Below are 14,614 nucleotides of genomic sequence, written 5' to 3'. Positions count from 1 at the left end.
TCTGGTGTACTCCCGGTCTCTTAACGATCTCAGCAAATTTGCAGATTTTCCAACGGACGTGGCTGAATGGTGGCAAGTTCCTTAGCATTTTCTTTCTTTTTTTTTGGTTTCTTACGTGCACTGTCATAGTTTGCCATGTACTTTCCTCTTTTTTTTGGCGTGGCGTTTTATGCAGCTGCATAAATGTTACTTTTACTTCTACTTACGTAAATTACAAAATAAAGTTATTACGAAAAGTAATTTAAGTTAAAAAATTTTCGTATGCCAGCGCGAAAATGTGCAGCGAACTGGCAATGCCATGGTGCGGATGTGGGCGTATTGTCGGATGGTGGGGCTTATGTCTGCCTGCGGTAAAATCAGGTAACAAGTTGCATAATAGTTTTTCTTGCGGACTTTTGGCCCGCTCTTAATTGTAACTTAAAGTTGCTGCAAAAACTCGTTTAAGCCAAACTAACAATAAGTAGAAGAGAAATAAAACAAGAGCGCAAATCAATTTGCATTAAGCATTCAAAGCCAAAATGCATGCAACACTAAGCAGCACATGTGAGCTAAATGTATGCAACGAAAAGCAGTGGCAGAAGTCATATAGAATTCAAACTGAATGGTTTTTTCAACTGAATGGCTAGAACTTTTTGTTTGCCTTGGGATAGGTATGGCCAGCAGTTAACCATTCGCCAACTTGGCCACGCTTAATCAATGGCCCAATAAACAAACGAACATCAACAACAGCAACAACAACAACAACCAACTGTAGCGAGAATATACGAGTATCGACTCTATGGCACCTGCGATTGCAATTTGCAATCATGGACTCACTCAATGGATCGGTCAAACAAAACGGTTAGCGATTGCCATCCGTATAATGTCATTGTCGCATGGCACAGCGGTTGTTGTTGTCGTTGTTGTTGTAGTTGTTGCAAAATCAAGTTGAAACTTCCTCGACAACTTGAGGTGCAAGTGTCGTGTTTTCTTGTTCCTATACCCTGCATTTTAGGTTCTTTTTTCCCCTTCATTCCCTTCATGGCGTTTTTTTTCTCGTTCTTTTACTGTTGTCAACGGGCCAACAGCAGCAATTTCCGTTTCCTGGCTGACCCAACGTTGATGTAACAAAAAAGGCAACGAAAACGAGCCAACGAGTCAACTAGTATAAAAGTTTAGATTACGAATTCACATACGTCCTGTGCAGCAGTTGATTTACTCTTGTTGTTGCTGTTGTTGGTTATCTTGATACTTCTTTTTTGATGCTTTTTGCCTTCCTTACTGCAGGGGCTAACCAGGCGCATGTTTTGTGGTCAACTCTGTGTGTACTGCAATTGGGGCCGCATTCCATCCTTGTTGTTGATGTTGCTGTTATTATTGTTGTTGCTGTTGTTGTTGTTATTGCTGCTGTTGTACTTTTTGCCATTGCCACTCATGCGTGCCACGTGCTATGCTTTGATGTGGTGCTTTCTCTCTCGCTTCATGCGCTTCACCTAAATAAACTTAAAAGTAATAAAAAAAAGAAGATGAAAAAAAAACCAAGAAATACAAACTCGCACTTGCACATTTGGGCAAATTGGACTCAGCCAAAAGCCACACACACACACACACACACTAACAAACTCTTACATACATACATATATAACTTTGTAAATATTTTATGCATAAACACATACAGTAGAAGAAGCGTAAGCTTGAACCACCTGCAAATGTTTTTCCACACAACATCAAATAATATTTACTTTACTCGTACACACACACACACACACACACACACACACACACACACACACATCTCACACGTATGCATACTTACCATACACGGTTCATTAGACCCAGAAGTAAGTTGTAACTCAAAAGTTACACCTCAACTTCATCTTGCGGTAGCTCACTGAATTTCTTAATAATTACTTAACTTTAGCTAAGGCTAATTTAAGCCAAGTATCTTAGTTGATTCTTGAAACTGTTTTAAACTGATGGATTATCATTTGCAATTAGGCAATATCTAATCTTATTGAAAAGTAGAGCCAGAAAGAAATCAACACAGAGCACTTCTTTCCTACGAAAACGTTTTGATATTTCAATCAATTTCCAAGGGGCATCTCGGGTTCAAAGTTCATTCTTTATTCCTCATGTTGGCTTTATGCTAATTTTTCGTTTGCCTCACTTTCACTCATTGGCAGCTTAATCATGCATGTTTACACGCAAGTACAAAACTCAAACAGCAAAAGACAACAAAGTAAACGAATTGTATACAGGCATAAGAATCTCAGCCTTATTGTTATTTGCATACCCTTAAGGCGTGGCATCTACAACGTATGCTTAGGTTCATACATGACCTCGTATCAGGCTGTTAATCAACGTACGCAAGCCGAAAGTTAAACATTTAACTAAATTAAGATTGTTTGCAACAATTTTTGCATAAATAATTAGAGATGCAAAAGGTTTCTTTTCTCCTTTTTTTTTTGTTTTTGTTTTTCGAGGGCAGTCAAATGAGTTTTTCCAATTTTTGTAGGTGTAGAAATACTAATCACAGCTTTTCTTTCAGTTGTTTAATTTTGATTATTTTTTAAGGCCACCCTCGCTGAGCAAATTAAAAGCCGTCTACAGCCTACCATCAAGATTTTGTAGTATATGAGCTAAGTCCGTTTTGGTAACTTCATTTTTACCTTTCAGGATCTATAAATTTCATTTTTCAAAGATTTTGTCATTGTTTAGCTTAACTAGTATTGAAATTCAAATGAATTATTTACTAAACAAGTGTAGATCTCTATAATTTGATATGTCTCTTTGGCTTGTTAAATTTTCTATTAATTAATAATAGCAAAGAGGAACCACATTTTCGTGGTTTTTGGTTTTTTAGGCGACGGCATACGCAAGTCTTGTCTTTTAAATAATGGAATAAATCTACAAAAGTTTTAATAACATAGAAAAGTTTTCACTACTTTTCTGTCGTTTATCCTTGCGCACAGATGAAGTCATGGGCACGTAAAATATGCCCCCATAACAATGTGAAAATAGTGGAAAAACTCCAACTTCTTGTTTTTCTTTTACTAGCAACATTTCGGAGTGTCCCATGCCGAGCTACGTTTGTTTCAGGCAAGATTTTGTTTATATTCACACAAAAAGAAACTTTTCAAATTCAAACAACTTTTGTCTGCTTGATTTTCTTTAATATTGTGAGAGAATTATAAAGATTTGAGTAAGGATAATCCTTAAACAGCACTGTATATGCTGTTCTATACCATGTCTATCTCAATATAGCATCATTACCAACGAGACCATTTTATTTTTGATGGTAATTGTTATAATAAAGACTATTTAAAAAGCGGCTGATCCAATTCCAGACTTCTAAAGTCCAGCATCAGCAATTATTTCAATTCCATCACTTTATAGCTATAAATATTCGATAAAAGTTAATTTATTCGAGTTACCCATTCCCATTAAGGTATATGGTTTCTGAACATTTAAAGCTAAATCATGCGATTGAATGGATATAAGTTATTTTTCTATAACGTTACAGTTGATGCCTGCATATTTTTAGAGGAACTTGGGAGGAATCCAATACCTTATTACATATCAGAGCTCTTTCTGCCATATACGTATCTGGCAGACGAGGGCATGAACTTTATGTTAATTTCAAACCGAATAAGTTTTTAATTTATCAGCATAAGGTTATTATATATAAACTTTCCATTGTTGTTTAGATGATTACTCAACTAATATTTAGGATTATACAAAGTGCACGAGTTGGATGTATTATGATATCAATAAAGCTAATGTTTAAAATACTGGTAATGAAAAATTGATTATGTAATTACTGTATCCAACTATGTAACCTTGACGGCAAATTATATTGGCTATTACTTTTCAGGTAATTTGTTTAGATTCTCGTCATGCACTATTGGAAAAAGTACTTAACATGAACACACATTCGATGACATTATTTAATGGATGTGCTCAATAAAATTACATTACACTCTTATTCAGTCTTTGGAAAATTTGTTTCGATGAATATTACATTTGCTCTGTTTTGGCTACTGCTGTCAGCAGTTAAAGTCCCTGAGGTAAGTGCCTTCTTTGTAGATTTTTGATTCTAAAATGATATTTAAATGGAATACATTTCAAAAGATTGCAGGCCATGTAGAATTTACAAACGTCAAATGCAGTCCATTGGATACAAATTTTGCTGATTTTGAATATTGTTATATAAAAGCCATAAACCGGAGCTACAAATATGTTTCCTTAAAAGTGAACCTGTTTAAATTGCCAGTAACTAAAGTAAAGGTATACCAAAAGTATGGGTCTCTATAAGTGTTGAACCCAGGGACTCACTTAGTTTCTGAGACGTCAACTTATTTATGTTTCATTTGCATATTTTCAGGTTAATTTGTCTTTGATGAAACGATTTAATGGATACAGACCATTTCTTTACAATGTCACTGTGGATGCTTGTAATTATCTAAAGAATCCGACTAAAAATCCGATAGCTCATTTTCTAGGTAGCCTTTATCTACCTTTTACTAATATGAATCACAATTGCCCAATCAATGTAAGAGAAAAAATATTGAAAGATCATTTGTATTGGTTTGAAACCGAAAGAGTTTTGTCTTTTACAGCATAGCCTAATTCTGGACAAACTTCCTATTGACCATTTGAATCACCAGTTTTCCAGTGTTTTGCCGTTTCCCCTTGGTGATTATGCTTTCTGCACCACTTGGATCGCATATGATATCATTCGTGCTGACGTCAAAATATTTTTTACACTCTCATAGAGTAGAGTTATGCAAGTTTTTTTTACACAAACAAACTTAATTTCAAACAAATTGGCGAAAAGTATTCATTAAAATAATATAATACTTAATCACATTATAAAAAGTCGGCTTGTCTCTTTTTAATTATGACCTTTGATGGCGATTATAGTTCCTGAGGCATTTACAAAACATTGGATAAAAGTTTGCCATATGTTAAGTCAATTACAAATTGTTGATTACTGTTTGCTTTGCGGATCGTTCTGTCGGATAAAGAAGATATGCTTATATGCCAGAACTCACCTAGTCCATTAACAATTGTGTAGAACATTAATAGTCCATTAATTAAGTTGAAGATGTTTTCTTTAATATGTACACTCATTTTTTAATAGTACAAAATGTATTTTTAATGAAGGCTTCTTCTCCAGCAATACAAACCAATCATGGCTTATGGTAAGCTCTTTTAATGATGAAGCCATTAACTATATTTGGTGGGGCATTTAATTTGATTCGCTTTGCTAACTTTGCCCAAGCTTATAATGTATAAATAGTGTTAACCATTAGTCTAACATCGACAAACCAAAGTTTTTTTTATCAGTGACGCATAGCAATGCATTTAAAGCTGGCATTACTTTTATTTTTCGTCCTTGCGATTGCTGTGAATAGAGTAAATACTGTTATATTCATATTTAAACCATATTCAGAAATGTTTCCCAATTCGTTCAAAGGTCAACTCTCGGTTTGAGTTCACAAACATCAAATGTATCGCCCATGACAAAAGTTTTGTGTTCTTTAAGCATTGCTTTCTCAAATCTGTAAATCGAACTTATAAATATGCATCATTAAGAGCGCAGTTTTTAAAAATACCTGTGGACGGCATAAAGGTATTATTGAAGTTTATAGCAAAATTAGAATTCAAGATATAAACAAAATTTTGTTTCAGGGAAATATTGGTCTGTGGAAAAAGCTTAATGGATACAAACCTTTTCTTTACAACGTAACATTCGATGCTTGTCAAACGTTGTCCCATCCAGGAAAAAATCCACTTATTAAGTTTTTGAGAGGTTTATATGTACCATATTCTAATATGAATCACACGTGTCCATATGTTGTAAGTTTGCAACGATTATACTACACTAAATTTGACGAGATCATATTTTATTTTTCATAGGATGACGTAATAGTAGAAAAAGTTCCGATAAATTTTTTAGACAATCAATTCACCAATGTCCCGCCCGTTCCAGAAGGAGATTATGGATTCTTTACTAGTTGGTTTGTTCATGGAAATCATTATGCAGATGTTAAAGTATATGGTACCATAAGCTGAAAACTAAGTGCTAAGTATCCTTAAGCGCTTTTGAGATGTTAAAATTGATTGAAAAATGAATTGGAATGAATTTATGTTGTATAAGTTTGAATTAATGGTAATAACTGAGAACAAGAGGACGTTAAAAGGTTCACGCAAGGCATAGTTAGTACAACACCGACCAAGGGTTAAAGATATAATAGAATGTCGATGTTAGGAGCTTGTTCCTTGAAATAACACCAAGCATAATTCTACGGTTACCTAAAGGAAGGAAGGTTAACCAAAAGAACTCCACTGGCTAATAAACCTCTATTTCAAAAGCTGTAATTTTTCTTTTAACTTGTAATATGTGTCTAAAACTTAATGTGATAAAGCCATTTAGTATGTTTGTTGAGGCATTAAATTTAGTTTCGCTTCGGTAACTTCGAAATAACATATGACGTTTAACATCTACGAATCGAAGTGCAAAGATTGAAGTCTCATTGTATTCCCTATTTTCCGTTAAATTTTCCTAGGTGTTCGTATAATGATGTTTTTAAAGTTTCCATTGCTTATATATCTTCTTTTCGCGAATGTTGTTTATAGAGTAAATACTTTAAAGTATTTATTCCAAATAAAGATATATAAATCTTATATTCTTTTAAAGGTCGACACTCGGTTTGAGTTCACAAATATAAAATGCACCACACATGACGAAAGCTTCGTGGTATTTAAGCACTGTTTTCTTAAATCTGTAAATAGAACATACAAATATGCGTCTATAAGAGCGCATTTATTGAAAACACCGGTCGATGGCATACAGGTATTATTGAATTTTATTTCGAACTCAGATTAAGAATAAATTCGATTTCGCTTTCAGGGAAATATTGCCGTAGTTAAACGCCTAAATGGGTATAAACCTTTTCTTTACAACGTTACATTTGATGCTTGTAAAATGTTGTCCAATCCGGGAAAAAACCCGGTTATTAATTTTTTGAGAGGTTTATATGTACCATACTCAAATTTGAATCACACGTGTCCATATGTCGTAAGTGGGTAACGAAAATATTATTATAAATTTTGCAATTTCAGATTATTTTCTCCATAGGATGACGTAATAATAGATAGAGTTCCTATGGATTTCTTAAATAATCAATTCACGAATGTCCTGCCCGTTCCAGAAGGAGATTATGGATTCTTTACTAGTTGGTTTGTTCATGGAATTCCTCGAGCTGATGTTAAAGTATATGGTACCATAAGCTAAAAACTGAGCAAACTAATGTGCTTAAGGGCATTTGAATTGATGTTGAAAATTGATTATCCTTTGATGAATCCTTTGTTAGAGCTTAAATCAACATACAGTTATAGATGATACAATATTTATATTATGCTAAAATCATTGTAAAAATTTAGAGCAGCTCTAAAATAGAATAAGCTGCTTATGAAGATGGACATGACAAAAGGATCTCATCTGACTAGTTAAACATGCATCCCTGAATGCCAAGATTTCAATGCGATTTATAACGCTTTTTATATTCAATTATTGTATTAAATACTTTAAATTATAGAGGCATTTACTATGTCTGTTGGGGCATCAAATGTTGTTTCGCTTTGGTAACTTTGACCTATCATTTGACATTTAAACTGAGTTTACCTATTTGTATTAGTCTAACGGCAAAATTTGCATTGCTTTCGTGATTTCTGTTAGTTTGTGCTAAATCAGTGGTGAATTATGATGCATTCAAAGTTGGCATTGCTATTATTTTTCTTTTTCGCGAATACTTTCCATAGAGTAAATATTTTTATATATTAAAAGATTATTCAGAAGTCAATTTTATATTCTTTTGAAGGTCGACTCTCGGTTTGAGTTCACAAATATCCAGTGCAGCACCCATGACGAAAGGTTTTTGGTATTTAGCCATTGTTTCCTGAAATCTGTAAATCGAACCTATAAATATGCATCTTTAAGAGCGCATTTTTTCAAACTACCAGTCGATGGTGTACAGGTATTCATTAATAACTGATTAAAAGTTTAGTTTTAGAATCAATTTGCTTGTTGTTGTTTTAGGGAAATATTGCATTGTGGAAACGCCTAAATGGATATAAACCTTTTCTTTACAACGTAACGTTTGATGCTTGCAAAACATTGGCCAATCCGGGGAGAAATCCGCTTATTAAATTTTTGAGAGGATTATATGTACCATACTCTAATTTGAATCACACGTGTCCATATGTTGTAAGTTTGCAACGACTGTACAACACTAAATTTGACGAGATCATCTTTTATTTTTCACAGGATGACGTAATAGTAGAGAAAGTTCCGATCAGTTTTTTAGATAATCAGTTCACGAATGTTCTGCCCTTCCCCGAAGGGGATTATGGATTTTTTACGCGTTGGTTTATCCATGGAATTCCTCAAGCTGATGTTAATGTATATGTTAAAATAGGCTAAAATTAAAAAATTGATTAAGAAAGCAGATTTCCAGTAAAACACGAAAAACTATATTAGATTTATTCGCAAAGCGTATTCCGTTTTGCTTCATAGACATTTTGCCTCCATATATGGAAATTGTAGGCATTTGGATCTAAGGTAGAGTAAATAAAAATTGGCATAGAATTGGTTACAATCCAAATGGTACCTTCCTCGTCAATCTGTATAAATAGATATGTTGTTAATTGCTAATATAGAACTTTGTGTGTGCAACCAACCGTCATATCACTTGGATAGATCATTTGCTGCGCATTCGACGCGACGATGTCATGATTGGCCACCGAAAATGGCTTATTCGTGTTCCAACAGCCCACACCATTGGATTGTACCTCATTGTAGAAAAGAACTTGGGTCCGTGGATCATATTTATGTATGGTGGACTGCTTTCGATCACCGCGGGAGCCCAGCAATTGAAAATCGTTACCATGATCTGAACGAGCTGCATTTGGCTCGTGCTGTAACACTCGATTGGAGACCACAAACTCATTGTAGCTGTCCATGGGATGAAAATAGACACTTTGGCTGCCATCAGGCTGCCGAGGACCCAATGTCGTGGAAAATATGCCATCGGGCCAACGGAAGGACTGGCCGGCAATGTTCAATTCTTTGGTCAATGGATCAGGGTTGAAGAAAGGGTGTTCAAACGCCCAGATGCGATCATCGGCCAAGCTGTAAACATATAACTTGCGATTAATCAGATCCGGTATGTATGCAAATGCACAATTGCAATCTCGTTCATTTTCAATGTCGATGGTAATACTGGCCATGCCGCGTCCGATTTGCGCAATGGTTTCTGGGACTTCAAAGCGTTTGATAACCCGGTCAGTATGGAGGTCAACGATCCAGATGCTGGGTCTCCTTATTTGTTGACGATTATCTTGTAAAGCGAAATAAACAAATTTATTTTGCAGTTAATAGAATGATTCAATTTCTGCCTTACTTGGATATTCCAACATTCCTGTGTCAATGAACCACAATCGTTGACATTGATCCAACGAGGTCCGATAGACTGATACAAGATTGTGGGAACTGTGATTATACTGGTTCAACTCGAAGTCTGGGTAAGCTCTCAACTTTGGACTGCTGTTCCGCTTGCCATCTCGATGCAGGTCAATATAGTTTAAGGTCGATGGTATGCCCGTCTGCCTTCTGGGCATGGTTACGAAAAGCCGTCCTCGAAAATGTGTAACCCCCATTGGGACATTATTGTAAGCAATATAGGATGGATCAGTGACATTGTCTACAGGCCGCGGGTCTCTAGGGCTATACCGGTATCTTCCATAACCATGAGAAGTTAGTCCTTGGTCACCGCGATTATGATAGTCGATCTGCTTCCATTTGAAAACTTCTATCATTCCCTTTCCCTGCACTAAATCAACTAACAGCCAACAAATGACGCTGCAGCTTATAAATTGATATTTCCACATTGCAAACCGAATAAGCAAACTGATGAGCAGAGACTGACACAGAAATTTTGACAGAGCTTTAATATAAACAACTGATAACACAAATTTTGTGCTGAGATGAGAATTATCATGCGGAAATCCCAATTTACATATATTCAGTTCATTGTATTGAAGATGATTTTAAAATTTGGAATATTCTTATCAACACGTTCACTTTCAATTGCGTTGATAATAAATGAAATATCCATATATTCTGGAGACTTTTCGGTATTTAATGCATCACTGATTGTAAATTGGGTAATAATTACTTTCTATATGTTAATAATAAAATATTAACAAGTTTTTGAATAGCCTTGTTTAAATTATGACATACTCAATATTTAAATTATTTGCATCCTATAAGAGAATAAGAAACAATGAAGTATGTAAATAGTCGTATCGACTTTGTTATACCATGCACCAATGAAAACAAGTATTTTTGAATTGGTGGCTCTGAATTTATAATTTCCAAGATCTAGGTGTCAGGTGGGTGTGAGCTTTATAGTGTCGAAATAGTCTTCCTACTGCCTGCATTTGGTTTACTGTAATGTACCATCTCACCCTCTGACAATGAGAGCAGGCTATTATAAATGTATCGATTTGGGAGACTACATAATGATTATAATATCCATAATGACAATTTTTGATTTGATTTGGGAAACTCGTTTTGCAACGTTGGGTTACCTAATTACACATATATTTATGTACTTCCATTGAACGTAAAGTTTAGTATATATATTTGCCTAATAAGAGCGTAACCACTCGAATAATTTCCGATGAAATTCATCACAAATTTCGTTCTGATGCTTTTGCTAACTCTAAGAGAGGTATGTTTTTCATTATTAAATAAATTAAAAGAAAAAAAAAAAAAAAAAATTCTCGTGAAAGATTGCAGGACATGTGGAGTTCACTAATGTTGTATGCAATTCATTTGATAAAAGCTTTGCGGACTTTGAATATTGTCACATAAAAGCTGTAAATCGAAGCTATAAATATGTTTCCCTAAAAGTGAATTTATATAAAGTACCCGTAACTAAAATAAAGGTATCACTAAATTTAATAACTTATCTTTTATAAAAAGCATTGAATAATTCTTATTAATTTTGTAGGTTAATTTGGCTTTGTGGAAACGGTATAATGGTTATAAGCCTTTTCTTTATAATGTCACAGTTGATGCTTGTAAATTTTTGGCAAACCCAGCAAAGAATCCAATAGCTAATTTCCTATTTGGGTCCTTTCTACCCTATACTAACGCGAATCACTTGTGCCCATTCAATGTAAGTATTGATTTAAGTACATTACAAAAGGCCTCTGAATAATCGATACGGTCCTTTTTTGCTTAACCATAGGAGAGCATTATTTTGGATAAGTTACCAATTGATTTTTTGAACCATTACTTAACCAAGGTTTTGCCCTTTCCCCTTGGCGATTATGGTGGCTTCTCCAACTGGTACGCATATGATGTTAATCGTGCCAGCGTCAAACTATATGCCACTCTTTCTTAGATATGAAAAAAAGGAACTAATTCGTTACTTTAAATAAATCTGAGCAATCTGAACAATAATTCACTAGTATTAGTAAATTTGTTTCCTATGGGTTATAAACTATTCGTCTGCTGTTCTTTGGAAAGATGATTATCTGTTTAATGGCTTTATTTATGGCAAGTACTCAACCAAAGCAAACTTTTATCAGTAACTACATTATGTTTTACATTGAGCTGCTGCGATTAATGCTTGAGATATACTAATTTAGCTCTATAAATGTTTGCATTAAAGTAAATACTTTGCAGAAAAGACTTTGAGAGACTTCCAAAAATAAAAAAGGCCGCATTGTATTGCAGTTGCAGCTGCTGTTCCTGCTGCTTTTGCCTGGCGGGCGCTCAATGCTCGTAAAATGTCCTGACAATGTAGTACACCATCCATCAACTGTCAATTGGATGCCAACTGCCAACAAATCAAGCTGTCAACTAGCTTCAGCTAGCCGGCAGAGCGTTCAACCAGAGTAAAGTATTTCTGGAGCTCCATATTTGAAATTATGTCACTGAGGCTGGAAACTGGAAACTTGATGTTGTTGTGAATTTGAAAGTCGGAGAGCAATAGTGAAGCTCGTCCACATTCTATATGCTGTGTATGCTATATGCTGGCATCTCTGTATCTATCCATCCTATATATCTAGTTCGTGTCTCGTTGCAGCTGTCAGCGCTCCATTTTGCAGTTCATCATCATTGTCATTGACATTTTCGAGTGGCTACAATGGCAAACAGTGTCATCTAAAGTAAGAAAGGGCAAAGTACGACTACTTGGCATTGCTTTCGATTTATTTGTGACGGTTGGATTTATTGTGTATAGCAACATGGCAAATTGCCATTTCCTTTTGTCCTCAAAAAATATGAGTTTAATTGACGAATTCGTTGTCAATCCAATTTAAAAGAGCTCCACCCAAATGTATTTTAATTAATTATAACTATACAAAAAAATAGTTATTTTTTTAAAGTCAGAAATATCTACTTAACAATATAGATATGTATATTGATGGTTAATGATTTATTACTAATGAATTATCACCGTACTCTGCCGATGAAACAATCTTTTTCAATAGGAGTGAAATTATGCAGAGTTAAAATCAAATTGAATCCAGCTGTGCATAAAAAAACAATATTGTACCATAATTGGATTTAATACATGTATTTATTTCTTATAAAACTTAAACTTCTTTATATAATTCAATTGAATCAGTAGCCACTTAGATATATATAGGAAATAAGATAAGAGATCAAAAGAATGTTACCTGAAACACATAATAAATAGCTGTGTACTATAAATATATGCACATAGGCCATATGCCTTTCACATCCGGTCTTAATTCCAAAATAAAGTCCTTCAACATTGCCTTGAATAGGGCGCCTCAAATGGCATCTGACGCCAAAAAGGAGGCAGTCTCATCATTGTCAACCAATAATAGACAGTTAGGGAGAGTTAGTGACGAGGTTGCTATGTCACCTACGGATCTGGATTTGAGTTTGAATTTGAATTTTCGGCAAACGGAAATTGATGCCATTACGCTTTTGTCTACCGTTTTTAGTGCACGGAAGTCGCTTAAGGCGTTTTTCTTCTCTTTATTTTTTTTTTTTTTTAAAGAAAATGCCATTGGGGCCAAAAAGTGAGAGCAAACGAAGCGGAGATAACAGGAGCTGGTCATTTGTGTGGAGCCAGACGCATACATCAAACTGGGCGACAGGCAGATAGACAGAGAGACAGACAGGCAATGGCACCCACAACACATCAGTCAATTTATCTCCAATTGTGTGTGTGTGTGTGTCCGTGTGTGCATGTTTCTGTGTAAAAAATTACGCAATTTATACAAGTATATGGCCCTGGCGTGTTGGTTTGTGTGCGAGAGTAGACCCAATTGAACTTTAACTGCCAAGCCAGGAGAAATCTACATATTGATAAATGACCCCCGTCTCGGTTGAGGCATGAAAATCGATGAATCGAACCCCACTTGACATTTTAAAATGCGCCCTCTAAAAATTTATGCGAATTTACTTTTGTCGCAATCGCAAGCCAAGTGGAAATTAAAGTCCAAGTTGTATTAACTTCACTTCAGTTCGGTTACGATTTCATATAATCACTTTGACCATGTTAATTGTTAAGTCCGCTACGCTAACTTATGCTCCAACTGTTTTCCCGAGGATTTAACACAGTTGAAAGTAAATTTTATTATCCATATGCGACAGTTGCGTTAAGGAGGAAGACTTCATAAAAAAATGGCATGCAAATTCGTTGAGTGTGAACAGCGGCAGGGAAGTGTAAAATAATTACTCGACGGCTTTTTTCCCCCCTCCTTTTTTCCACATTACTTCTGTGTGCCTGCACTTTTTGATGCACTGTTTTACGTAATTAATTCAATAAGCGCCTTGGACCGCAATTGTATTAAATTACTGGCTGCCATTCCCACCACCGAGATTGACTTTTCGGTCTGACTTTTCACTGACTGCCAGCAGAACCAATAATTATTCAAAGTGAATGTGAACGCAGTTGTTCCTTCGTCCACCAATCAAATTGAAAGTTGGCGAAAATGTCAATTACCTTCTCATCGAAATAACATTAACCCTGGCAGCAAATGAAGGAACATTTTCCTGACAGCGGATTGAAGAACTTCATCGAGGTCGTTATATGTACTAGGTAGGTACTTCATTGGCATTTCTTATGGCTCTCACTCAAGGTCAAAATATGCCTAGAGATGTAAACAACAATGTTCATCAGTTCCGAGGACTTGACAAGAAGCATGAACTTTTTTATTACAAACCTTTTTTAAGGCCTTCATGCATAGAATATTTTCTTATTTACATTCTCATTCAGAATGCTTTTTTTAAAGGAATTGCCGGGCAAATGTTTGAGATGAACGAATCTGATGACCCTGATCTTGTTTTTTTAGTAGGCAATAGACAAGTTTACTGATCAGTCAAATGGTAACACTCACACAAACAATGTTAGAGGCTCAATTCACTGAACTCTATCTGCACAGGGTATTACACAGTCAGCAAGGCAAATTAACCAACTTTTTCTTGGCCTTTTTCTCGAAATTTCACTGAAACATGTAAGGTTATTAATTGCTCTGTAGTTGGAATTAGCAAATAGACACTAGGCTCTTGTACTTTTAC

The 14,614-nt window shown here is 35.1% G+C and overlaps 2 protein-coding genes across 2 annotated transcripts; one reads left to right on the top strand and one right to left on the bottom strand.

Moving 5' to 3' along the window:
* Window positions 1–8,494: 8,494 nt before the first annotated feature.
* Window positions 8,495–9,955, bottom strand: LOC137581867 (L-dopachrome tautomerase yellow-f-like). Its single transcript, XM_068296249.1, has 3 exons — window positions 9,447–9,955; window positions 8,725–9,383; window positions 8,495–8,667 (listed from the first exon to the last, which is right to left on the bottom strand). Exons 1-3 carry the CDS (start codon window positions 9,931–9,933, stop codon window positions 8,527–8,529), a joined length of 1,287 nt encoding a protein of 428 aa, XP_068152350.1. The 5' UTR covers window positions 9,934–9,955; the 3' UTR covers window positions 8,495–8,526.
* Window positions 9,956–10,727: 772 nt separating this feature from the next.
* Window positions 10,728–11,456, top strand: LOC137582105 (uncharacterized). Its single transcript, XM_068296547.1, has 4 exons — window positions 10,728–10,778; window positions 10,840–10,995; window positions 11,061–11,228; window positions 11,301–11,456. The coding sequence occupies exons 1-4, from the start codon at window positions 10,728–10,730 to the stop codon at window positions 11,454–11,456; spliced, it is 531 nt and encodes a 176-aa protein (XP_068152648.1).
* Window positions 11,457–14,614: the final 3,158 nt, after the last annotated feature.

This window comes from Drosophila tropicalis, unplaced genomic scaffold, assembly GCF_018151085.1.
Source record: "Drosophila tropicalis isolate 14030-0801.00 unplaced genomic scaffold, ASM1815108v1 contig_859, whole genome shotgun sequence".
NCBI lineage: Eukaryota > Metazoa > Arthropoda > Insecta > Diptera > Drosophilidae > Drosophila > Drosophila tropicalis.
The sequence above is the reverse complement of the archived record's forward strand: the minus strand, read 5'-3'. Positions and strand labels throughout refer to the sequence as shown.